This window comes from Manacus vitellinus, unplaced genomic scaffold (genome assembly GCF_001715985.3).
Source record: "Manacus vitellinus isolate BGI_N305 unplaced genomic scaffold, ASM171598v3 scaffold_12_pilon, whole genome shotgun sequence".
Lineage (NCBI taxonomy): Eukaryota > Metazoa > Chordata > Aves > Passeriformes > Pipridae > Manacus > Manacus vitellinus.
Window position 1 is genome coordinate 16,140,166 of NW_021938949.1, and position 27,769 is coordinate 16,167,934.

General features: G+C 40.0%; 1 protein-coding gene across 11 annotated transcripts in view; it reads right to left on the bottom strand.

Annotated features, from left to right (window-relative positions):
- The window catches only part of RBFOX1 (RNA binding fox-1 homolog 1), a 1,012,766-nt gene that overhangs the window by 865,456 nt on the left and 119,541 nt on the right, over positions 1-27,769 (bottom strand). For all 11 annotated transcript variants that reach the window (XM_018067476.1, XM_018067484.1, XM_018067479.1 and 8 more), the window contains exon 2: positions 15,448-15,480. In XM_018067476.1, coding sequence (XP_017922965.1) covers positions 15,448-15,480 — 33 coding nt within the window. The remainder of the gene's footprint in view (positions 1-15,447; positions 15,481-27,769) is intronic.

Here is a 27,769-nt window from a genome sequence, read left to right on the forward strand (position 1 = left end):
AAGTTCCATTAAATGAGGGATCATAAATGTGTGCTGCTTTTAACCATGTGCAAAGTACAATATGTTTCTAGTGTAAAGGAATTATGTCCCATTGTACCTCTCAGCTTCTAAGACCTGCAGTGCTGGAATATTTCAGAGACAGTTGAATATCTGCCCTCAGGACATCAGTTATTGACACCACACTGCCTGGCCTGGATCAACAGGATTTGGATTAAAAGTCATTCCCTAATCCTTCTCTTTGAAAGGAAAATATCTACGCATTTAAAACATCATCTGCTTCATTCCTTCACTCATCAGAAGAGCTTATCTGCAGTCCTAGACAAGTGATAACATTCAAAGTTATGTGTGAAAAGCAAATTGGGAAAAGAAGAGAGATAAATTTAACAGTGGTCAATGTGTTCAAAAATTTGAATCAAAATTTGAATGGTGTAAAGATAAAACACACCCTAATTGCACAGTAAGCCAAAACAGTGTTCACATTGCTTTGATCTACTGAGCACTTTACATTCATAATTAAGAAGTGCCTGGTAATGCATTTACCTGAGAAATGTTATGATCACTCAGAGAATAAGGCTGCTCATTCTCATTTAAAAGACTGAAACAATTTGTTTTCTTTTTTTAAGGCAGGAGAATACAAATTTTACAACATTTTCATGAAAAGTTATCATTTGAGCAAGAAAACAAACAGTTCTAAAAGAAAATGTGCAACTAAAATTCTCTCTCTGCTATATATTTACAGAGTGAGCTTCAAGTTACTGAACTGAAAACCCAAACTAATTGTGCCCATAGATACAAGCAGAGTTTCTAAAGCCTAAATGAAAAAAAGGAAATCCATAGAACAGTTCCACGTACATGGTTGATTCCTGTTGTTACATCTTTGAAAGGCCCCAGCTTCAAGGTCTGCTTAGTTAGTCATTCATCTAATTTGGAATAATTAAATGTGGTTTTGCTTTTCACAAATTTAATCTGCCCACATGATTTTTTTTTTGTGAGAACTAAGGGAAGAATTGGACATTTTGATGAGGTTTTGATGTCTGTGAGAGTCATGGACCAGCTATACCCCAATTTATGACATCTAGAAAGCATACTAAAATACACACAGAAAGTCACAGTCACTGGAGAGATCACCTTTTCTCCCAGAATGTGAATAAATGCCACAGAGAGTCAACCAGAAAAGCCCTACAATTGTGCTTGGGCAATGGAGCTGAAGCAGAAGTGGCTCAGTGGCACGTGGGGGCCAGGATGGACAACCAGAACTGTCTTCACTAATACTATATCTCCATATTTCTAAAGATTGGGTAACCTAATAATAGCCTGAAAAGCTGCCACAGGGATTTGTTTTAGTAGACTTCCACTAGTGGGGAAAAAAATAAAATCCGATTTTTGACCACTCGAGGAGATTTTCGCAGACAAAAGGATTTCTTTTTCTCTTCTATCCCACTTCTCCTGCTAGGTGCCAAGGAAATCATAAACAAGGCTAATAATGAGAGAGCAGATCACTTCAATGCCAAGTGGTATTCTAGAGTATCTAGAGTAAAAGGACTTGAGGAGTTCTTATTTCTTCCTCTGATGAACATCTCATCCTTACTTGGGCCACGATCTCCGGGGAAAACTCTGCTTGCAGCAGTGATAAATCATCAGGGATAAGTCATTAGAACACCTCACACACAAACCTAGTTTTACTCTCCAAACAAAGCCTGAAATGTCGAAGAAGAAGCAGGCTAATTTTTAAAGTCATTATTTCCATATCACTCCCTTCCAGTGCCATCGTTAACCCAAGGGTGTTGACATTTGCTTTTATGAACTGCCTGACTTTTAACCTGACAGTGCCTTTGTCCACATGCTGCCAAAGCCTCTCTGCCTTCAGGAATGGCAACCAAAATGCCACAGAATTCCAGGCCCTCTGGCCACGTGTGTGACCGTGTTCTGCAGTGTTAAAACACAGCTGGATGAGCACAGGAGTGTTTTTTTCCCATGAAGAAAAACCCCAGCAAATCGAATTATCGCGCTAACACGAGCAAATAAAATTTATTTACAAAAAGAACGCTTAGTGGGGATTATCTAATTAAAATTACCCAGCCTTGCTTTGCACTGTGAGTATCTTGAAGAAGGATAGCAGGTAGTACAGTATCTAGTCCCTGTGAATTTATTAGTGTTGAGCTTTAACCCTACAACTGTCAGCTCTGATTGGAAAAATTACGTTCAAGGGTTTGTAGCAAGAAGTGATTAAGTGCATTTACAAAGTGAGGACATCCGTTCCCCAGCTACCTCACATCAATTAAAGGAGGCCAAATTAAATCGATGTTCTAATTCCACAAAATTAATGGTAACTTTTTTTAATAGATGTAACAACATTTCCCTGAGGTCCTGTAATAAATTCTTATCACAGCAACTCGTGTAGGAAGTAAACGGTTACCTACCCATGAAAATGCCATGTTTAAGATCAGTTATGGGAACGATGACAATAAGGTTTCCTAGTGGTTTCAGTGTTCTTCCAGGCATTTTATATTTGATTTACTGGTTCAGAGATCTTTACCTTTAAACATGAGGAAAGCATGAAGGAAAGAAGATTCTTGTTCGTTATGGAAGTGTTAATTTTTCGCTATAGTTCATTTTAAATAGAGCATTCCTCTAAACTCACGGGATCAGGAGGTAATTAAGGTTACTTGTAATTACTTTTAATCAAAATGAAATTATATGTCTTCACTTTAAAACATTTTATAAAAGAAAAAAAGGGATTCCCCCCTTTTTTTTTTGTTTTTAAAGATTTTGATGACGTAAACAAAATATTTCAATTTTTCGTATCATCAGTCCTGCCCAGTATAGAGACTAAGAGACCAGAGAGATTTCAGATGCAGTTTTGCAATCTAGAAGCTACTGTGAAGCCACCCACTATTTATAGCAGAGTATCCCTGTGAGACTGGTGATGGGTGATAAGGAATTAGGTACCACATCACATGTGAGTGAAGAAGCTGAATTAATGGCTCATATGGTTGCTAAACTTTCACATTCTCTCTAAGATAATGCACTTACAGTTATTAGAAAAGACACATTTGACTACTCTCTATGACTCCTTTAATTTAGCAATTAAAGTATTAAGTAAAGAGCCATAAATCAAAATTTCTGATAGTTACAGCCACATCCAGGAGCACTTGTCACTGCCACTAAGTCTTCTTAAGTTTTCTACAGCATGTCTCCTAAAACACTGTCCTGAGCAGCAGAGAATCATAATTGAATATATCATCCATCTGACAATGAATGAAGTACTTATTAAAAGTTTAACAGGATTAAATTAGTCTGCCTGCTTGGCTTAGCTTTCTGTTTGTGTAAGTCTAGGCCTTAATCTGCTACTGAAAAGCACCATCAGTATTCAATTGGTTCCTTGGGTTAAGTCAATGCAAGAGAAACCAAACTACTGAACATAAGCCAGTTCCTAGAACAATGACTTTACAATTTAGGAACATTCCTGGTGTTGATTTAGGAGGCATTTTTGTAACACAGGTTTTGTAGCAAGGCTTCAAAATTCATTAAGCATCACAGGCATTTCCTCCCAGAACATTCTTCTGGTCTCTTGACAATCGGTGGCTTTCCCAACGTGTAATCATCTGTGTTTATCTGTAGGTGCCCTTGTGTTATTTGTCAGAATAAATCATCTAGAGCTCCAACACGGTGCTGTTTTCAATGTCATGTTTTCAGAAGTCATGCTGAATGTGAAGGGCTGTTCAGCTGGGAACTGCTTTGCCTCCCCAGAGGACTTACAGCAAAAAACATTCACCGAATCCAGAGCAGGAAAGAAATTCTCTTGTTATGTCTGAAGTCTAAGAATGTAAAGTCTGCGTAAAAAAAGTGATCGAATTTAAAAGATTGAACTCTCTGAGCTTCTCCAGGTGGTTTGGAATCTTCTGTGGATTTCTTCAAGCCCTACACACAACATTCCCTGTGTCCTTTGGGGACAAACAGCACCAAGGAGGAAGAAAATGAGATACAGCAAGGAAGAGCAATTTTCAAACCAACTGCTGGGATTTACTCTGTTCTGTTATGGAAAACTTTTAAAAATATTCTGAAGACTTTAGCCTAGTCTCAAAATCATAAACTGCCAATCAAACAGATACTATCCTTTGGTCAGGAGAACACTTTAGCCATTCAGCAAATAATTCATCATACATGAATAATTCAGCATAACGTGAATAAACCACTTCCAGACTACAAGTAATTAGAAACTCTTTATCAGATCAGGAATTGGACTCAGTTTCAATGGCAAAGAAATGTGGAACTCTGGGGGGAAAATGCCTCAACAAGCCAATGCACACCCTGGGCTGCCTCTGCCATTTCCCCTTTTGTAAAGGTGAAAGATGCAGATCTTCCCGAGGCAAACAGAAATATTTTAGTTTGACCTCAGAAAAAACTCAAGAAAAGGAAATATTTTGGCCATGCCTTGTTAATCCTTCTTCGAAGTTGCCACTCCTGAGGAGGAGAAAGGGTCTATCTCACCCACTACTTGCTCAGCTTCCCAGCTTTCCTCCACAATGGGACAGTCTCTCTCCCAAGTCTCTTTTCTTCACCTCTGCCAGGCTGGGCAGGAGTTTCTCTCTCTTTTCTCCCCAAAGCAGATAAACCACCAGATAAAACACCAGTACAGGCACTACTGTTCACCTTCCCACTGTCTTACCTTACGAAAAGCGGGAGCCAGAGAACAACACTTCTTTTTTTTCCTTGCCTCTATGAATATGAACATTTCTCCAAACAGCCACTTCAGTTTTAAATCACTTCAAGCACTGGGTTTGTACAGAAGGATAGGAAACACGGTGGTTTTCCAAACAGGAATGGGAAAGTAAACTATTTTAAAACTTCACTCAAAAAAAAAAAAACAAACACACACTGACCCAAACACCCCCTCAGAACTCTGGCTATTCACCTCTACAGTTGCCATTAAGTAAAGCTTTTTTAAAAAACTGTGCAATGTGAATGGGCAGCAGTACCTCTCCAAAACCTCCTAGCTAAGAAAAGGATCCCAAAATTAAAATGCTGTCTGGCTCACAATTCTTTTACCTGTGAATAGATACATAATTTTTTTTACTATAGACACCTAATCTATTTTTTTTACCAACCCATTACTCCCCATAAAACTGTGATGCTCTTTAACTGCTGAATCGATGTGTTTGTACTGATGGAAAACTACATTCCACTTGTGCTGCACTGGGGTTTATGGTTTGTTTACTCCAAACCACTTACATTTCGTTCATAAACTCCTGCCAGAATACCTCTTTTGCCCATTTGGTGCACAATGTTAAGCAGCAGTACAACCCTTACTTAACAAGTAGTTCAGTCCTTTCTGCATTTTTCCATGATACAGTTTTTAATGTCTTATTCAGTCACTTTAGTGCTACTAGACCTGTTATTTTGTAAAACAGGGCTTCTTCTTTCACTGATGGGTTGTTTCTTTCCATATCAGCAAGTACTGACTGTCTTCAGATGTTAGTAACCTGCATCTTTTACCCTTACAATGAGCAGGAGTACACTGAGAATATCTGTGCACCTATGGCTTCACTGCTGCACTAACCCAGCTCACAGACAGCAAATGAGCAAACTGATCCCATTTAATACTCAAGTGATGTCAGCCCAAGCTCTCCACAGCCCGTGGGTTGGTGCTGGGCTCTGCTTCACACTAAAACCTCTTCCTGGATGCTTTTAAGGTAGAAAACAAGCTGATAGGAAAACACCCAAATCACATTGCAGGGATTCATTCTATAATATTAGTTAAAGCTCTTGAACTAAATACCTGCCAAAAAACATCTTTTTATACCAGACACTGGAGTCTCCAAGCCTATGAGACCCTTTTACTGTTTAACAGCGAAGTGTGGGGGACTGATTATTAACAATTTAAACTCCTCTTTCTATTCCTTAGTTCTGCCACCCTCTACCTGAATTGAGAGCACATTCCCTGCTCTTAAGAACTGGCACAGCTCCATTAAGGCCCAGTGCCATTAAAGTTTATGAAGCTCTGCCAATTTACATGGCAGGGAACTTGGCCTGTGGTTTGTTTAAAGGTTATAAGCTTTGCCTGCAAATATTACAATTCCCTGTGGAATTCAGCTATGCTTTAATTTATACAGCTGCCCATGTCAGCCAAAAGGTCTTTACTTCAGACTATCAATGGAATAGAACAAGGAAAATGTTACCCACATTTCTTTATCCTCACAGGTACCTAAGAAAGGAATTTTTGTCACATTCTTTTACATTGTACTTATGAAATTTCATCTTTTTTTCCCTTGCTGTTATGAATTGGTTTTGTTCAATACCAAGACAAAGAAAACCTTTTCCCCCAATTAGAGAAATAAAATAAAAGTAAGAAGTTTATTCACTCTGCTTTCCAATAAATCTACCCAGTGTAGATTTTCAGTGTGTAAATTAAATAACCAACTGCACCCTTGTTAACCTGGTATAGAATCATTGGTCAAAAGAAATAGAGTAGTCCCCAAACAAGCTTCACTAAGCCTGAGGATGGAAGAAAAACTTTGTAAGAATAAGAAGAAAAGTTACTTTGAAATGGGTGGCTTCTTATTTTAAATAGCCAATGGTGAATACTAATGTCTGTTCAACTCAAACTTCCTTTTGATGTTTTTCTGTGGCTACACTTGTGTTGTTAACGATGTACTTCATAAACATGACAATTGTTGCCCAGGATTTTTCCCAGCACATGGCCACGGGATGCAGACAATTTTAATGGGAAGAGTAAAGCATGCAAAGGCCTTCTGAATGTTAATCCTTGCAGAAGGAAGAGATTTATCTTCAAACAAAGATCTACTTAAATATGTTTGTGACAGCTGAGGAATTTATCTCCAATTCTTTTTGCCTGTGGTGTGCCACATTGCTATTTTTCCCATAGCAACGTGCAAGAAGCAAACTAAGATGTCATATACATAATACAGAGATAAAAAATGACCCTATTTCCATGTCCATGTGATAAATGGAATGAAAGTTCAGTGAACACATATTTGCACATTAATTGAACTGCATGATTCTGTCCTGTTCAATCAAGTCACCACTGTATGTACCACAGGAAATTTTTCCCCAAGAATCATTAAACCAACTTTATCGCTCAAACACATACACATTTTCACCTATTTATCTTCTTGCCTGGCTAAGATAGGAAAAAAAAAGTTACCTCTGCGTATTCAAATGATTGAAAACATATACACAGGAATTTATATATTACTACATCACATCAATATAATGAGAATCTGAACTAAGTGTCACTGTTCACTGTAATAATCAGAGAACAAAGGTATTTGATCAACTTTCGCAGCCTATAAATATTTAGGGGACATTTGGGCTTTGAGAATATTAAGTTTTCCCTTAGAAATCAAGTTTCCCTTGGCTGATTTAATCACCAAGATCAATATGGCACATCCACAGCTCTGACAGTGTGATACTCTTGAAATTCCCAACAAAAGGACTGAGAAAAGTGTGATTAATACAGCACCTCTAAAACCTCCATCAAAACATGTTCAGATTCTCCCATAGGCAGTGAAAGCTTACATCATTCAGCAAGGCAAAGAAGTAAAGCAAGAAACAATCAATAAACAAAGTGCTCTCTCAGGTCAATACCAACCCTTCAGTGAGACGAGCTTATATTCACTTCTGTTGCCATCAAATTAATGATGCACTTTGCTGAAATACGTTCTGGAGACACATATCCATAAAAATATGTGTGTGTGTATGTACACAAATAGGAAAGGCAGGCAGGATGGGCCACAGTTGTCATTATTAAATCTAATTAATTTCAGAAGTCTCTCAGGAATCCTGTCCCAACAGACCTGGGGAGGAGGTTCCTGAAGGTGATGCAGTCTCTAGATCCTTGAGGGAAAATGTCCATTTCCATTTCAGTCTGTGTGGTCCATATTAATCCAAAGAGCCACCTCAGCAGTTATGGAGATCTGGGTACAAACAGCTCCCCTCTAAGAGCTCGCTGTGCACAGTGCAGGGACATCCAGCCTCAAAACACCAGGCTTAGGTCCCACTCTGTTCCTTAAACAGCTTTGGAGTCCTCCCCAAAGGCACTGAGCAGCATTTGGGTGGGAAAAGGAGAAAAGAGGAGCCAATGACTTCACAAACAGACCTCAAAAGAAAGATAGAGGCTAAAAAAAAAACCACAAAAAAACCCCAAAAAAACCCCACCCCAACCACAACCAATCAACTAAAACCCCTGAATCCCTACCCCAGTTAAAAGACTGTTTCCAAACAAAGAGACTTTGTTAGGGAAGATTGTGCAACTTGAAATGAAGCAAATTGAGGTAAATGAAATAGTCCATGCACCATTTTTTACACACAAATTAAAAAAAAAAAAATAAATCCAAGTCTAAACCCAGTGCAGGCAACAGAGTCTCAGCTGTCAGAGCCACAGAAGAATCTTCATGGCATAGTCACCATAAAGATTTTAGTCAACAAATATTATGACCTTCTTTTGCAAACCCTCTCCTAGAAACACCATGACACATCTGGGCACCTTTCAAACTGTGCTGGGACAGCTGAAAAAGCACATTTTTTAAGAGCTTACAATACCCAAGCTTTTGTCACTAGAACTGAGTAAAGATAATTTATGTGTCCAAGTCCTTGCCAAACTGGATGACAGTTAATGCCAAGTACTTATTTAAAGAAATGCAGAATGAAGGCTAAAGTTCCAATCATATATTTTGTAAGTGCTCTATTTAATAATATATAATCAGAAAATTAGTCAACTGGTTGTGCCTAAACTGATGTATTGCAAGATTCAATATATTTGGGGGTTTATTAAAGTTTGTAATTTCCATTCATTATCTTTTGTTGAACTACTTGCTTTTCAGTGGTTGAAGCTTCTGCTTCCATGAGTAAAGTAGTCCCCAAACCATAAATTATATCCTACAGTTTTGACATCATTTATTTTCATGCCATTATACATGCCAACCTTTTGACTACTCAAGATCAAAAGAGTTGCTCTCCAGGCTCATATTTCACTATAGCTCTCATATTTTATGCAGCAAATTAGGTTTTACAGTAGCAGCTACAGCGAGAATGTCTCTCACACTGCACAGCTTAAAACGACTGCAGAGGATTTCAGATTGAGGGAGCACAGTCCTAGAAATTCATACCCAAGTAAAATATGGATGACAACGTTTTATAATTCTTTCCCACCCGTTTTGTACAGCTTTTATACATATATATGTAACTGAGGTGGTTAAACCTCAAAACTATAAAAGGTATTTAGGATCCTGCCCTTGGTAGTGAAAGTTGGAGGGGGATCTCTCCAATCCTGAGGGAGGCAGGTATTTTATGTGTTCAGAGGGGGTGCACCCCAGTCACGTCCAAGGGTCACCTCCCAGGCACACACTGCCAGGAATTCCTGTTCTGCCACATTTGGAATGTCCAGATTAACTTGTCAAGATAATTGCTACAGCTGGGAGTTCCCATCACTGCCAATCAAGAGTTTATTGGGTATCTGAAGACACAGCGAGGTGCTCAGCAGGATTTATGTGTGACATTGAATTATCCTGAGACACCTTTCAGTGGTAGTTCAGACCCTCACTCAGCTTATATGATTGTAAAATACTTTTTAATGGGAATGGCCAAAGAGACAACATCAAAATAACAACTGTCATAACTGTTCAGTTAAAAAAATTCTACAAGTAAAAATAATTTTTGATTTTACACTTATAAATATTCTTAATAATAAAGAACTACCAATGTATTGCAATTTTTTTAAAATAATGATACCTATTTATACAAATTTGTGACAGTTTATGACTCAGCCAAATTTGAAGGGATTTCAGCAGATAAAAAAAAAATTATGATCTTACTGCAATAATTATCTTCTTGATAAATTCTAAAGTCCTACTACAAACTACAGAGACATTAAAACTCTAAAAATAATCATAATTATGACTATGAGTAAAGCTTTATGCTATATTTGCATAGAAATGTGGGTTTTTTTAAAATGCAAATATTTTTTTGCTCTAAATAAATTAAAGATATGAACATTAAAAAAATTACTGATGTAAACTTCGTTATTAGTCATCATGATTGATTGCTGCTACCTCATCCCAGTTTTAGGGAAGAGGGAACATGCAGCTGGATGGGACTAACAAGGTCCAGTCAAATGCTCTGGCTGATGCAAAGTGTTGATGCACCAGGAAAGGGAGAGGCTGGAATTCATTCAGTCATTCCTAAAAACAGCCTGAAAATAGGAATGGAAGTGTCTCCTGCCCTGAGCACACACGTCCCCTGGAGTGATGGTACACCAGGTCCTTGCATGTTAAGTGTGCTTAGGAGAATAAAGCAGGACAGAGAGTTTGGGAGGATTGAATGACGTATTTTTATCTACCATGGATTTTTAATACAACACCTGCAATTTACCCTGACAACATCCAACCAAGCATTCATGTTTCCCTAACTAAAGTTTCCATTGATATCATAGTTTTCCTGTAGAAATCAATCAGACAGTCAACAGGATTTAAAAATTACTCATAGAGCAGCAGAAAGAATTATGATTCTACCAGGAAGAGAGCACGCTGCAAACTATCCAACCAGTAATACTAGAACAATGCTGGTAGAGGCATATTTTCTGAGCAAGTTCTGCTATCTGTTTAAACACACTCCTTTTCAAAAATGAATTAGTTCATTCTGGCATTAAACACAGGCAACACAAGCAGTGTGTTCCTGCTGGCAGTGAACTGCCCAGCTCTGCCACAAGATTTTCTTCATTTTGCTCAAGCCAGAGAGTGTTTTATGTTTTACCTGCACAGGTGCCTCAGAGCTGGGAAATGGTGTGTGTGTCCTAGTTAGAACAGCTGGGACCAGCTCATCACTGGATGGGTGTAACCCAAAACTGTGTATTCTATAGCCTTCCATGTCATTTCCCAGAAACTGTTATCAATGAACCATTTACACCCTCTGCCCATAAAGCCTGACTCCTCAGGCTATAAACTGGGTGTTAAGAGGCCTGTGAGATAGGAGGATGCTCCTGTCCTCACACCCTTTGTGGAGCTCCCTGCCCTGAGGGAAGTGCTGGGCATTCCTGCCTGAACTGGAGAATATACAATCTTGGAGTCTTGGGACTTTTTTAAACACTCCTGGGATCCAGAGGAAGACTGCAGATCATCTCTCTCAACCAGACTGAGACCACCACTCTTGACTGGACTGCAACCATCACTCTTCAACCAGACCGAGACCACCACCCTCGACCGGACTGCAATCACCATCCTTGCCCAGACTGCACCAGCACTCTCACCAACAGGTTTCCCCCCTCTCCCTTTACTTTGGACTCAGGTGGCCCAAAGAACACCACTCTGTTCATGCCCCAGGGTGCTGGGTTATACTTTTGGGTTTTGTGGGTTAAAACCAACTGCTTGTCTGTATAATCGTATTTATAGTATTATTTTATTAAATTGTTATTCTGACTTATAGTCTCTCCTTTGAGTTGAGTTCATTTCCCCTGCTGGTTTACCTTTAAACCAGCACACACAGGCAACACAAGCAGTGTGCTCCTGCTGGCAGTGAACTGCCCAGCTCTGCCACAAGATTTTCTTCATTTCGCTCGAGCCAGCCAGTGTTTTATGTTTTACCTGCACAAGTGGCTCAGAGCTGGGAAATAGTGTGTGACACGTGCCTGTCCATGAGCTGCAAGGCTGGGAGCCCAGCTGGGAATTGTGGCCCAAACCCACAATAATATCAGCCCCACAACCTCCCTGCACAGCAGATCTGCCCGAGACACCTCGTGTGTGCGTCGCTCACGTCGCTTCCACCAACAGATTCCCACAGCACCACAAGACCACGGGATTTTTCATAAACATTTTACAAGCAAAAAAAAAATCGATGAGAATTGTCTGTCCCTGTCCTGTCAGAGGATTTTTCTCCTCTCTCCAGCCCCCCTCCTTCCCACGGAGCAGCGAAGGGAAAACACGGGTTGGCCTTTTCCAAGCCACGCTGCTCCCCAGGCCTGACCTATTCCTGCCATGGGAGGGACGTGGGGGACTTAAAAATGGCATTTCCTGATAATCAGGGACCTTATGGATCACAGCATAAATCAGTCACACTGTTGCTATCATTAGAGCCACAGCCTGCTCACCACTCTGAGGTTTTCTGTAAACTCTGATTTAATGCCCTCCTTGGCTTTGAGCTGATTTTGATTCCCGGTTTTATTGAGACATATAGGCAGCCTTTTCTTATGAGAGTAAAAAATAGGCTGCCTTGACATCCCTCACATAAAAGCAGGCAGAGAGCTAACACACAGTTATACTGAACTTGTATTTCAATCAGGCATGACCTCTCACTTCTCACAAGAAGGCCTTGAACTTCACTGTGTCATTTATTCAAATATTACAGAGAAAAAGGGGAATCACAAGCAGCTTTCTGTGCTCTATTTCAGTAACATCAATTGTTTCAGAAAGAGGAAAAGAAATTATGCTTTCCCCAACATAAAGATTATTTGTACTAACAGCTAATTAGAAAGAAGAACACTCTAGAAAATGACATCATTTGGTGAGACATCTTTTGATGGGGAAAAATGTACATACAAACAGTAATAAAAGGACTAGATGCTATATACCTGTATTAGACAAAGCAGAACTGAAAGAAAGTCATTCTTCAAACCATGTTGTTCCAGGGAATTACATGAAAAAATTATGATATTGTGTATGATTTTATTAGAGACTGTTCTCAGGCCCATTTTGTAATGACATTTTCAGCATCTGCTACATTTTTTACAAGAAACCAGGGTAACTTGTGATTAAAATCTTCCTATCTGACTACCTATGCACAAGTTTTTCCCTTTTTAAGATGCCTCTAACTTGCATATTTACAAGACTATGACACTTCAAGACACAGTACAGGCAGATTTGGCAATTATTTTTGGAAGGCTTTGCTGCCTACAGCTTTGACTCTGTCACTATTTGTTGCCCTTTTGTGTTAAAAGATGGAAGGAAGGTCTTGGGATCACTTGTCAGCTTCCTCTAGATGAACTTGTTTCTCTACACCTGGTATGTGGCAACCAGCATTTTGAAAAAAAAGCCCTGACTGGTTTGTATCTTCCTAAACCACTCAATAGTAACATAAACATGTTAATTTTCACCTAGACTTCATACAAAATTCAGTAAGAGAACACAGCTATGTCACCTAAGAACAAAAAAAAAAAAGGAATAAACAAATTTCAAGACTACTTGGATCAACAGTTCAAGAACAACCAAACAGCAGTTCTAATAAAAGATTTTAGAAAGCAAACACAAGCACTTTTTTATTCAAAAGCAGACTAGAGATCTTATGACACAAACCCTACAGCAGCAAACAACACAGGAGCTCTAATGAGATAAGACATGATGCAAAGGTAAGCCAGAACAAGGGGATTTGGGGGGTTTATCTTTCTCAGAACTGTTCATGAAGACCCAAAATAAAAATAAAGTAAAGTCAGGCAAAACAAAAAGCCACTTTATCAAACCTGAGGAAATGTTTTGTGCCTTGTCATCCACACGGTTATTTAAGGTGCGTTGGCCTCAAAAATACACCAGAACTGTGCTGTTATCCCTCATATACAGTGTGCTGTGTAGGACTCAGGAATAAATCTTGGGAAGTTTGCCATTCCAAAGGAGTCATTTCCCTGAAGCTGAAAACTGTCCCTCTAAAACAATCACCAGCCAGTTCTACATGCCTATTATCCTTTTTAGTTGCTATTTTTGTGAGTTATTCCACCCAGTTCAGTCAGAGGATTTCCAAACAACACTAAGGCTCTGATTCAGGAAAGCACTTAATTATCCTTTACCTTCAATTAGGATTTTCCCTGTATTGGGGAACCTTGGTATTCCTTCTGAGTACTTACCTGAATGGAAGGAGCAGCATCAACCAATAACCTCCTACAGACAGATCTGCACCTACAAAGTGCTCCATGGGCTGGAGCACAAACATCAGTGGATGGTTTTGAAGAACAATCAAATGTGTTGACTCAAGGTTTTCAAATGATTAAAGTACCAATAAACAAAGCAACTCAACTGACTGACTCAGAAACTTGTAATATTCCCAGAATTTTATACATACAAGATAAAAAAGTACATGAGAACATCTTACAAATAAATAAGGAAATGGACTCTATATAAGGGAGCAGAATCAGTAGTAGTACCTCTACAATGACAAATCTCAGCCCCCAAAAATCCCATTACAGAACAAGAAACTGAAAGTGACTGTTTATTAGTGGGCTCTGCTGATATCAGAGCACCAAGCATTTAAAAAGTGCAAGAGGGAAAAAACAGACACAAATCCTACTCCCCAAACTCCCTGAGACAAACCAAGTATGCAATTGAATCAGATCAACTAAATTGAACGCTAATATTACAGTCTTAATCTAAATAAAAATGAATAATCTCAGGCTTTTGCAGTATGCAAGTGAACTTGTGTCCTTGTTCTTTGAAGTAACCAGCACAGTTTATCTATTCTCTTTAATAATGCAATTTAATTTACCAAAGGTTCGTATTAAAAATTTATCTGACTCCAGCAGTTAGAGTCACCTAGACATTTTGTCACAGTTAAACATTAGCTTTGGAGTACATCACAAATTCCCTACTGTGAGTCCGAGAACTGTTTCATATAGGAACACTCTGAGCTTCCAACTGACATTACATTTAAATGACTCAGGGCCTGTGCAAAGAATAAAAATATCTGTCACTTGTTAAAAGTGCAGTGACTTGTTCAACAGCAACATTCAGAAGGGAGAAATGCAGTCTAACAGCTAGTGGTCACAAAGGACTGACACTTTTGCTTTAGCAATCAGTTATTCAAAAGATACTCCAGTAATAATATTTTCACCTCTGAGAAGACCATTAGACCATTCAAACCGCGTAAACTACTCCCACATCAATAGAAAAGCTGACAAAATAAATGAGAGTCCAAAATAATCAAGCTAAACTACAGCAATGTCAAGCACCCAAGGCAGGCGACATAAAATACCACCAATGTCACTCCAGCATTTAACAAGAACTCCCTGGTGTCATTCTGTCCCAAAATAAAACTTCTCTTTGATATCCCAGGCTATTCCAGGGCAACCCCCAGAACCAACTCTGGAGTAGAAACAATACCAGCTTTGCAGAAATATGGAAGGGCATGGAGCAAAGTTCAGAAAACCACCTTCTGTGGGTGGGAAGTTAAAGCACATGCTGAACAAACCTCTGATCTACACAGTTTCAATGCCATGGAAATCTTCAGAAAGACCTGCACAGTGACAAAACTTTTCTGGAAGGACTTTATCACCTTAAAAGTTCTTGTAACATGACCAGAATTCCAAAGATTGCCTCATTAAACACCAGGAGAAACACAAAAGCCAAACTGAAGTAACTTCGATTTTCACCCCCAAAACTGTAAGCAAGCTGGCCCCTCTCTCAAACCTGCAGACAGCTGTTTAACATTCCACCAGGATAAGACAGGATTTCCTACCTCAGCTTTGCTGGCATCCAGCGTTGTCAAAACCTGAAAATTACAGGGAAAATGCATTAGTATTGATTCAACAAAACAGGAGTGGGATTAATTGGCTTTTGAGGTAACTGACATCAATTGGTTGTTGTGGCTTGAGGGAATAGAACTGAAGAGAACTGTCTTTCACACTGAGGAGACTGTTCACCTCTCCTGCCCATCAGAAGGCAAAGCCAGGTATAAATCAAGACCACGGCAATATTCAGGAATATTGGGTAAAAATTCAGTAACATCCCAAAACAGAACTGGAAAAGTATGTTCTTGGTTTTACCAATTTTTCATTTACTTCTGAACAGAGATGATGAGTAATGCAACTATAAGCTATTCCAACACATCCACACAATTCCCAGGACAGACTTTGAAAGCAAGCTGATTCAGTTCCACAGTGATGGAAGTAACAGAGTTTACAGACCACATTCCATCTAAAATGTGACAAAGAAAGGTTTGCCAGATTCTGTTGGGCACAGCTGTCTGGGTTTTGGCTGCACAGAAGCTCTGGGGGCTCCAGGTCTGACTTACAGCAACCCTGGGCACAAACAATGAGTTCTCTCTGCCAATCCAGGGTTGCACTGAGCTCAGTTATGGTTGGTGTCTAAATCTAGAGAGTTACAAATTCAGCTGCTATCACAGGCTTGCACAAGATTTACTTCAGGTGTCACAGAAAATTGTCATTTATATTAAAATAACCGAAACACTTTAAATAGACACAGATACACTTTCATATTATAGGTCAAACAACACACATGAAGTTAATAAGCTGTCATTAGGCTAAGAACGGGCTGTTCAACGGCATTTGTAAAACAAAAAATCCTTGTTAGAACTTTATGTCACAATATTGTCACAACTTTAGAGGGTTGAAAACCCCTTAATAGTCTCCTCACAAATTCCAGACTGACAGCCAGCTATAATTCTGTCTGCAGGAGAATAGATCTTCCTTTATGTCGGTGTTAATCATCACTTTTAAGGGACATCACCAATTCTCCCCAGCTCTCAGGAGCAGGAGAGGGAGTGACCAGCCGTGACTGTCTGAGGGAAGGGGAAGGAGAGCCCAGTGTTTATGGAACAGAGCTCAGCAAAGGAGACAATTTGTGTGCAGAGCTGCTGTTCAGTAGAAGGTGTCTGTGGATTCATCAAAAAGTTGCTTCAAAGGAATTTAGGAATGGAAATGAACTCCTGCCACATTACAGCAGGGTACCTGCAATCACAAACAGTTATTTAATTTAACCTGATTCAAACCCAGGTTCAGCTCCATTTGAAACGTGCCACTAATGGGATTTTTGAAGCTGTTCAAGAATTTCTCTCACACAAGCAGAAGTTAACTTATCTACATTCCATTTATTTACAAACAACCTATCACCTTTTTTTGTTATTCCTCTTCATTGACACTATTTAGAGTTAGCAGTTATTTTCCCTTCCCAACAAGAACCTCATGTAAAGTCACCACATCCATTCCCTGCCAACATTCCATTAGGTCATTCTGGAAGTGTCCCCTCACAAGAAAGTCCTTCTACTAATAAACTCAGTAGAGTTACACTCTACTTACAATAATTTAATTATTTCCTGGAGGCAAATGACTAAAAGCATGTATTGTAGAGGATGTACCCAAACCTATCTTAACTTAAACCTCCAGAATTTGGAGTGGAGTTTCCTGGAGCTGCCATAAATCCTGCTCTAAACCATCTGTCAGAGGTGCCTGTCTCTCTCTATCAGCTGTGCAAGTAATGTGAATAGAGCTGAACAGTGTGACTATTCCAGCCCAGGACTCACTAATGCCTTGCAAGGCAATTACTCTTCTATTTTAATAATTCACCTTACATGTCCAAAGGCTGTATTTCTCTTTTACACAGCTGTACTTTCCTGTTGCTTTACAATCATCCACTGGACAGCTGGACCACTGGACATTTTATGCCCTTATCTTTCTTCTCGAGTTATTGTCGGATAAATCCCTGTTCAGCAGTTGAATTCCAGTCAGTTCCTAGAAGCATGACCTTTTACTTGGTATTACTAACATTAATTCACTTTTATTTCCATCTGCTAGACCATCCATCTCTTCCTGGATAACATACCCGGCTCTCCTACGTTAGCAATTCCTCCCAGCTTTACATTTTTATCAAATTTCATTAGCACATTCTTATGCCAAGCATACTGATGAAAAATTATCAAATGAAATGACAAATAACTCAATACAGGGACACTGCTAAGAGAAGCATTAAGTTGAGCAGTGCAGATACCAGCAGGGCAGGGTACCAGGCAGTCACATTGGAGTTATCCTGGTGAAATACTTCAGTTATCCTAGAGAAAAACTCTAGGATAACTGAAGCAGCCCAAGCTATACAGCTGAGAAAACTACTGGATAAAGGCTGGACACAGGGACATGAACATATCCTGGGTTATTTCTGAGAACTCCATAAAGTGATCCTCATACCAGAGGGATTACAATCTTTAATAGTATGCTCATCGCTATAAAAGTGGAGACAAAGATGGAGTGTTTCTATTTAAAATAATGACAGTCCTCAAGTTAATGTTTAATTAATAAACAGTAAAACACATTAATTTAATATTATGGGTCAAATAACACTCATGAAACTAATGAGCTGACTATTGTTAGTCTGTGAAGACCTGACAATTATCTTAAAGTTTTAACAGTAATTTTTATTTAAGTTTATGTATCTTAATGGAGTGAATTATCATCCTATTTGTGTGACTGATTTCTTCCCATCCCCTTCCCCCAGTCCCTGAAACTTGTAATTTCTAGACCAGCAGCTGTGCCTTCTGTCATGTTTGAGAAGTGAGTGAATGAAGACACGAGCAGTATAACGTGTATGACACAGAACTGCAGTTCCAAGTCATTCTTTGCTGTAGGATTTTGCAGGAATGTCGGTGTGTCACGGTGTGATCACTCAATTAAATCCTCTCAGAAGGTATTGCTGGGTCTCAAGCTCCTTAAGCAGAGTAACCCACTGAGATCTGTGGCCAAGCCACCCCAGCCACAAAACAATTTATCCCCCCCCATCCTGGGCAATCCTGGGCAAGGAAGCACATTTATTATATTTATGTCTTGATTGTTCCAGAAAGAGGGAGTGGGGACAAACCAAGGGGAGGAGCAGAGAGGAGAACTGGGGTGCACACGAGGTGCTGCCACAACTTATTGATATTTTGTGGGCTGGTGGTTTCCTTTGGAGATTATCCCACTGCAACAGCCCATTGTTGTGCCCCGTGGTTTGTGTGAAGTATGATATTCATTTCCTGGCTCCTGCTGTCCCCCTGACATTTCATGTACTGCTTAAGAACACAGCAATTTCACCCAGAGAAATCACAGCTTGGCTGAGGGATCCCTGTCCTTCTCACAATAATCCCTCTGTGACACAACAAAACCACGGGTTTATATCACCTTCTCAAGGAAGCTGCAATTTATTTTTCTTGTGCTAAAAGCTCTGCGTGACTGACAGCAAAAAATCCTTACAAATGGCTTTTTTACTACTTCTGAAAGTTGCACTCAATTCTGAACTTTCCATTCTACATAAGCAATCCCATGAATACTGACAAAAAAGGAGATATGCTGATAACTCTGCAAACACAGTGAAGTCTTTTAAACTATGTTTACTGCTTTTAGCATTTAGAAAGGTCTTATCTTGAGGTGCATAAATACATAGTTCCTCTCTCCAGGATGAACAGAGGACAATATTTGCCATTCTAAACCAGAATGCAAATAGTTGCTATTTGTTACATATCTCAAGCCAACACCTTACCAGAAAGAAATAAGGGAAACCTTCTTGAATAAAGAAAGCTTCTGAAATAGAAAACTGGAAAGCTCATTTAATGTCATTTTTGTTTTAAATATACATTAAATTCCCCCGTCAAACTTTAAAGAGAGAACAGGAGATAAAAATTGAAAGGTACATATTATGAGCCAGGATCCTCATCATTCCTGTGCCTAAAAGTCCAGAACCATTTCAGTGAACTGTCCCATGCCATCCACATGTGAAGTCCTTTTTCTCTTACTCATTTTTCTAGAAATGAGATTTTCTTCCTAGTTTTTTCAGCTTCTCACATCAACATGTACAATGTAAATGTACAATTTATAAATGTGCAATTACAATTTACAAATGTACAATTCCTGTACATTTTAAAAAACACAGGTTTTGCCTTTAATATCTTCCCCTCTTTCCAGGTTCCTATGGAATGACAAAAGGTATTTAAAAAAAAATGACAGCAAGATTTAAAAAAATATGCTGCAAATAAACATTTAGAATAAGCTGAAGAAAACCATCTCCTGTACTTTGGACTTCGGAAATTTGTTTGGAATATTAGGCAAAGAGGATTTTGAACATAAAGAAAATATAATGGGACTGAAATTGTCAATGACAAGGCAGATTTGGTTTTATTTCTTTTTTCTCACCACTGATGTTAATAAAGTGACCTGAGAGCTATTTCCTTCAACAATTAAATATTCCAGAAAGTAATTTTATCAGAATACACCTTTTGATGCCTGTAAACCACCTCTCATGTTTTGCAGGGTTGTTAGAGGACAAACACAATTACTTTTCATGTCCTACGAGTGAACTTTTCTGCAGCAACAAGTGGCACACGTGGCTGAATATGCAGATCATTCCAAACTCTGCCACGAGGGTTCAGAAAGGAGGAAACAATAAGCTACAGTTCTATTTAGAGACAGAACTTCACTTCTTGAACACAAAATATCTGAAAAGAGTCTGTCACCCACATTCAGTGTCAACCAACCCCTCCACTGCTTAACTAGTCCTGAAAGTGCTGCACCAACACACCTACAAGGGAAATAATCAAGATTTGCACTGACAAGACCAAGGGCAGAAACCTGACCAGGTTCTGGGAATGTGCTGGCACTTCCCTGAACAAATGGCAAATCCTGCTTTTAAAGGTTTGTCTCCCTGAGCTCAGGCAGTATCAAACATTACAATTTGATAATCACTGGGCTGCAACCTTTTATTATATTCTGGATGCACCTGTGGCTTGGGATGGCTCTAAGATTGATTGCCCACTGGCTTCTCCCGTTTTTCATCAGCTGGAGCAGTCTCCAGCCTGGCTTCTCAGGATTCAGAACATATTTCTGATTGTGATTCACAGGCCAGGCCACTGAGCAGAATTTGAGCTGTTGGAGCTATTTGGTGACAGGTTTGCAAAGAAACCAACCCTGTGCTGAGTATTCATCACTACCTCTGCACTCCATTGTGGGAACAATTACCTGCAGCATCACTGCTTTGCTGTGATAAACAACAGCAGGGGAACAGGAGAAAAAAAAAAGAAAAAAATACCCCAATCAACAAGCCTACCCCCTTAGTAATATTGCAATGTACTCTCTGGCACTTTGACTGTTGGCAAAATTAAAAAAATAAGTGAAACCATATTGTAATATTTCCCTTCCTAAAGCACCATGCCTTTGAAACGTGAAATTCTAAAGTGTCTTGCCAAATGTAGTGAAGTAATCATGATAAATAGAGCTATAAATCTAAATTGTTCTTTTAAACTATTTTAACACCTCCATCAAAAGCACCAAAAAATATGCATGCAGGAGAGATCACTTTCTTGCTAAAGCAGTTCTTCTTGCTAACTCATTAGTTTTCATTCACTTCCTTCTTATTTCTAAAAGCAATCCTGGAAAGCAAATTAAAATTCACTTTTACATCCACACCCCTTAGACTGCCAAGTAACCCTTTATGTCCCATTATAAACCTAATCCTAAATGGTCACCAAAGTTCTGAGTATCAGGATGGTGGAACATGATCCAAAAACTAAGTCATGTAGGCTGCTTTTCTTCATTTGTGTTCATACTATTGTACTGATTCATGCTCAGATCAAATTCTAAACTAAAACTATTTTTTTTTCAATTGACATCTTGGATATTTTTTAAACTGGCTGTGAAGTCTTTAAGAGGTCCATTTATAGCAATTTGTCTCTTCACAACAGTAAACAAGCTGGACAAATTGAGGGCCTCTAGAATACAGAAGGAATTGGAACATGAAAATAAACACCTATATTTTTAAAAGCTTTAATTTTTTAAAAGGTTTTAAAAAAGCCACCTGTAGATTAAGGCAACTAATGAAATCTATGTACACATGTACATACATTTGAGAAGTTTCTGGGATATAGTGAGGGCCAGCTCTCTGAGGCTTCCACAGCACTAAACAATGTGCCATGGCTGTCACACATGACTGCCCATTAAAAAAATCCAATATATTAAAGACATACATGAATGGAATATGCTGAGTGGAAAACAGGGGGAATCAGGTCTCATATTTCACAGATAGGTATCTTTAATTAAATTTTGCTCAGTTTATTTACTGCTTTGGATAGCAGCATTAGATTACTCCAAATTTCTGTAAACGCAGGCAATGATTTTAGCAGCTGGTGAAAACTATATCTGCCCTTAACTGCTTTCTAATAATATTTGTGCTGCTCAGCTAATATTGGCTGTTTAAGATCTTTCAACTAAACTTGCTATATAAATCAGTAAGCAAAATGTGGAGTAGTTATCATGGATAATTCACTCAATGTATGAAGTCTCAGTCATAATGTCATCTTTTTTAAAATTTCTGTAGGGTAACCTGGGTAAACTCAGCTAACTAAAAGGGAAGCAAGCCCCCAGAAATTTGTTTTAACTAATATGTACAGTGATCTTCATGAAACATGCTTTATGTTTGTGTGTCTGGTACAAAGCAGTTGGAAAATAACACGGTTTTCTCTTTGAAATTGGAATGCACTTTTACAGAGAAATCTGCACTGCACAGAACTTGCCAAAAGGCTCCTCTTTAAATTTGGGAATAAATCCCATTACTCTTGTAATGAAATAATGAGAGAAAACATTAGTACATAAAAAACCAACCATAAAAAATACCCAGGTTTTTATGTAGTGAAACACATGGCCTTTGCTGTCCTTTTAAAAGTAAACTTAGGTCTCCTTTATCCATATTTTTAGCAAAATATCCACATGTTCTGCTGCACTATAACCTATGATAATCTTGGTAATTTCCATAAGTTCACCAAAACTAGGATTTCATACTTATTAGATGGTAGAAGTTCAGGAAAAACCCAGAGTGTAACTGCAATAAACTAAATCTGAAATTCAAGGTAAACAAAGCATTTTCAAGTAAACTGTCGAGCCACTGCAGCTTTTCCATGGATTCTGGTATAAATGACATTAATGCTCCCTGCTTAATTTAGCAAGGAAAAAAAAAAATTAACCAGAATATAAATATAAACAAAAAGACCTCTGGTGATTTTCTTTCACGTGTCAATAATTTTGCAAGGCTCCAGAGCACCGAGGCAGGAGCACAGAGTGAAAAGCCAGCGATGAAACGACTCCCTTGCCATCCCTGCCTCACAACAGCCAGCAGCACTATTAACACCATCCATTTCACCCAGGAGCAATAAACTCCCATTTTTTTTTGGAATGTCCACATTATGCCAGAATAATATAAAAATAGATGATGAAGCAAAAAGGAGATGGATTTAGCCCTGGTGTCCTGCAGTAGCTGCCATAATTGCACAGCCAGCTCATTATAGAAAGTCAGTCCCTTGAGCCTCCCGTGTCCCAGTTAAGCGACAGTAATAGAAAGCAGCTGTATGAGGACATTAGGTCAGCAGAATCATTAGCCCCGAAAATTGCATCACCATCACTCCTCTGCAGCAGCCAGGCCTTCACACACCATCAGGCTCCTAAACAGCAGGTCAAACATGATGATGAACTTAACCCAGTAACTCCATTAACAGTGACCTGTGGCTCGGAGCTCCCGGGGAGCCCACACCTCTGGAAACTTCCAGGGCTTTAATGAATTTTGGCTGTCACCCTGTGCCCACAGGTCCCCCCAGCCTGGGGTTAGACTGGGCACCAGGCAGAGCTGACTGGAGAAGTGCCCACAGGAGGGAATGTCCCATTGCCTTTGGCTTCCTCAAGGTCTCATTGCCTCTGTCTGGATAAAGGCACCACCATAGCAGAGATGTCCCAGGTCTGTCCTCGTGGGCCACAGGAAGGTGATGCTGCCAGAAGCCACCACCATAAATAGGGACACATCCCAGGCCTGCCAAGCTCATGGGCCACAGAACAGTGACATGGTCAGCAGCCACTGCCACAGCAGTGACAGGTCCCAGGCTTGTCCAGCTCGTGTGAACACAGCAGCAGTGGGAGACACCTGAGTCCCACGTGTGTGTGATGGAGCAGCGGGCTGGGTCAGCTCTCCCTGAGATCACAGAATATTCTGAGTTGGAAGGGACCCACAAGGATCATCAGATCCAAATCTGAAGTGAATGGCCCGTACAGGGACTGACAGGAGCTGGGCAGTGAGATGGGGTCACCAACCACGAGTATCAGTGGCCTCTTGGCCCCCCCACCTACAGGGTCAGAGATCCCCTCTGAAATAAATCATTCCAGGAACACATCCCCCCGGGAAGAGCAGCTGCATCATTACATGTTCCCAGTTTTCAGGGGGGTTGGAGCCATCTGTGGGTTTGAGGGACAGCAATGGGAAGCAGCACAGAGCGTGGGCCAGATCCTGGAGTGACAGCCCTTGGCACAGCTGCACTGCTGCCAACTGCCAGGAGCTGGAGAGCCAGCCTGGTACACACACAAATGCCCGTAATTCCAGGGGGATGTGCTGCCTCTTCCATCATTTATCCACCTGCGCTCCAAGGCTGTGAGGCACAGAAATGAAGACTAAGCTCTTTGCCAGTGTTCCCATGTATTGTGATTAAAAAGAAGCCTGTGAAGGTTTCCTGAGGTCCGGGTGCTCATTCCCACCTTTCCCAGGGACGAGTCTCCCCGGCGGCGCTCGGGCAAGGCAAGGCCCCGCCTTCGCGGCCGGGATGAGTTTGGGCCAGGAAAGCAACAACCCTTCTATCAATGTCAAAGACTAAATAAGTTTGACTATATGCTGATGTTCTTCAAATTGTTTCTACTAGCAATAGTTCTGGATGGTTTGTTTTTGGGAAATTAATGATGATACACCAAGGTCGTTGTACCTCTGCTGTAGCGAACAGATGTTAACAGATTAGAGCCACCGTCCTGTGCTGCACCAGGGTAGAGCTGCTCCTGCTTGTCATTGCATGAGCTGAGGCAAAACCAGCCACACAAAACAGCCCAGCCTAATAAATTCAGTCTAAAATGCAAACATTTGAAGAAAAGAGCTCCTGCACTTTCAAAAGCCATTACTCTGTATCATCCTCATCAAAACACACCACTCATTTTTTTTTTTAAATCAACCCAGAGCTAGGAGAACAATAAGAAACCAAATCTTTTTTCATCTCAGCAGTACAGACCATTTTCAATGCCATTTGTAAGCTGCCTATTTATCCCTGACATTCACAGCTAGAGTATATCTCCAGATCATGTCGCTCTGTGAGGTAGAAATAATCAAGTATTTTTCCATCCTTTTGCTGGGAGGACTCAGAGCTGGTTGTGCTTATCCATAGCTCTGTTAAACTGGTGTGATTGTCGTAGTGAACTGCATAGGAGTGAGACACCACCAATCCCAAAGACTGCAGTCAGTAGGGAAGGCAACAGCTTCATGACTGGGAGGGAGGAGGACTGGTTAGGTTTTTATTAAACTGAAATAAACACTTTCTTCTTTATAATCTCATTGCAAAAATACCTTTGCAAGAGCATTAAAAAACAGGCTGGGGATAAATCAGCATGATGAGAGCAGTGAGATACTTCACCAGGACACAGCAATACACAGGCCCTTTACTTCACAGGGAAGTTTAAGGTTTTGATCAGCATTTTTAAGTTTTAGCTACCTAAAGTACTTCCTCTCAACTAATTTTAGTATATTTGGGGGATATTACTTTAAGATGAATTGCACAAAAGGCACCAATGCACTAAGACTTATCTACAAAGAATATAAGTGTTAGAAAATTCAGAATTTTAAGTCATGTTTTTAAATATATAACTTATGACAACAAGACAGTCACTGGAGCTGGGAAATGGATAGCAATTCTTCCATCATCCTGGCCCCAAACAGGGGACTTAACATCAGCACAGCTTGAAAGTCCATTTAAACTGTGACAGGGCTGCAAAAAGCCCTTAACAGAAGCATTTCCTAAGAGAAAGTCTCATCTGTTTCTAAGCTACAGCTGTTGTTTATTCAATACTGATAGGCATACAAAATAAAAGGGCTGTATCACTCAGTCTCAAACCCACATGGAAGCTATTCAAAATCCTTTACTCCTGATTTCTCGCCATCAGTAGGTTTATACCTGTCTCTTGGCTGTGTTTAATACTGCAAAACTTCTTTCCTGTGAACTATGACAGTGAATAGAGTAGAAATTTCCCCCATAAATGCTCCCTCAGTGCAGTACAAGCCAACTTTGCAGCCTCCTCTGCCACTTCTGGCCATTACCCAGAGCTCCCTGACACAACAGTTATTAGAATTCTTCACGTTTACGATTATGAAAGAGTCGTAATCCTTGGAGTGAAAGATCACTGCAAGAGATGCTTAAAATTTCCTAAGGCAGTAAGAAAACAGTGCAATGAATTATGTAAAATACTTTAGATATGGACACTACTGAAAGCCCCCAGTTAGGAAGCAGAAACTATCAATAAGCAACACTTATTGTTTTCATGAGAGGATCTTCTGACTTGAAAGGTGTGGTTAAAAAGCAGGATAACATACAGGTAATATTCTGCACGTTTCAGAATTTAAATCTAAGCAATGTAATGAGAAACAGTTACAAGTGGTGTCCCTCAAGGGTCCTGCAGAAAGGATTTTGCCTTTTGGAATCTTCACTGTGTACAAAAGAAACCAAAAAACCAATCAGCTTTTCTGTAAGTTCTCTGCTCTAGGATTTATGCACAGTGAATGATTAAAAAAATTAAGAAGCCCATGCAAATGATTTCCAATTTTAATGTACCCCTTAAACACCATTGATCAGAAGATTTTACTACTAAATCAGGTCTTGTTGAAACCCCCTTTGAAAGCAGATGAAAGCTCTCCTGTCTGTGAACCCTGAGTCAGGTCCTTACATCTGATTAGGCCAAGGGAATGTTACAGTTCAAGATGATAATCCAGCAAAAAAAACCCAAGAAACAGAATCTGGAGGGAGAAGTCATACCAATATAAAATAAATGTAAATTCAGTTTCACTTAAAGGAGATTGTAGTGGTAAGTTGCTATTTTAAAATAAAAAGAACACAAAAGCATCATTGAAGCAACAGAGAATGCACCAAACTACAGCCAGTGGAGCAGGAGAACACAAGGGCTCACTGATGTGGAAAGCACAGTGTGCTTTGGCCCCTGGAAAACTGCATTGTATGGAACTTGTGGGGACAGGTTGGCTAAATGTCTTCCTTTGGTGTTTATTTATTTCTAAGGGAGGGGACTGCTTTAAACAAAGGACAAGTTATGAAGTGATGTTTCAGGAGCAACCAAAAAATTAACCCAAGCCCTGCACCAGAGCAGCCAGGGCTGAGGTGCCAGACCAACAGCACTAGTTCATAAGACAGGGGTGATGTTTAGAACAGGCCTTGGCATCTCAGGTAGCTCCTACTTCAGCTGTTACTAAGAAACAAACTGTACAAGAGTTCTGCTTCTCACCTTTGTTCTGCTGAATAATCATCCCCATTATTCCCCAGGCTAATAAAAGGAGGCTGTCACCAGAGATTTGATTGATTCCAGGCTGGTTTTTATCCCTACAGTGCTGTGGGTGCCCTTTAACTCAGGGACCCCCATACCACAAGTCAGGCTCAGGTAAAGGAACCCCTGGGGTTCCTTTAGGGGCAAAAGGGACGGGGCAGAGGGGACAAAGCAGCTCCTTGGGCTGCTGCTAAAAGACATTACCTGGTAGAGGTAAATTCTCTGAATCTTGTTTCCATGGCTGAGGGAAGTTTAGGCAACCTGACAAATCTAGAAACCCAAGAAAACAGTCTCAGCTCTGTGGGTAGGTGTGAAGGGCAGGGGATTGCCTGGGATTAGTCCTTAGTGGAAGTCCTGCAGCACTAAATGCTGCTCTGAGATGTTGGATGTGTGTGTTTGTGTCACCAGCGGCCTTGCTTTGAAACGACTTGTCTCTGTGCACCAGTGTTCCCTCAGTCCATACTGTTAATTTTTTATTTCTCAATCAAGAATTCATGGAGGTTAGTGTGACATTGCTGCAAACACCCTCCCAGCCCGGCCATGTAAATAATGGATACGGCTCCAGAAATACCAACCAGCCTCTCGTTGTTTTGGGAAGCTTAAATCATGCCTGCCTCAACTCACCTGCTAGTAAACAAAACAGGCTCCTCTCTGCACTGCAGTAAATCCCTCATCTTTCAAGAAAAT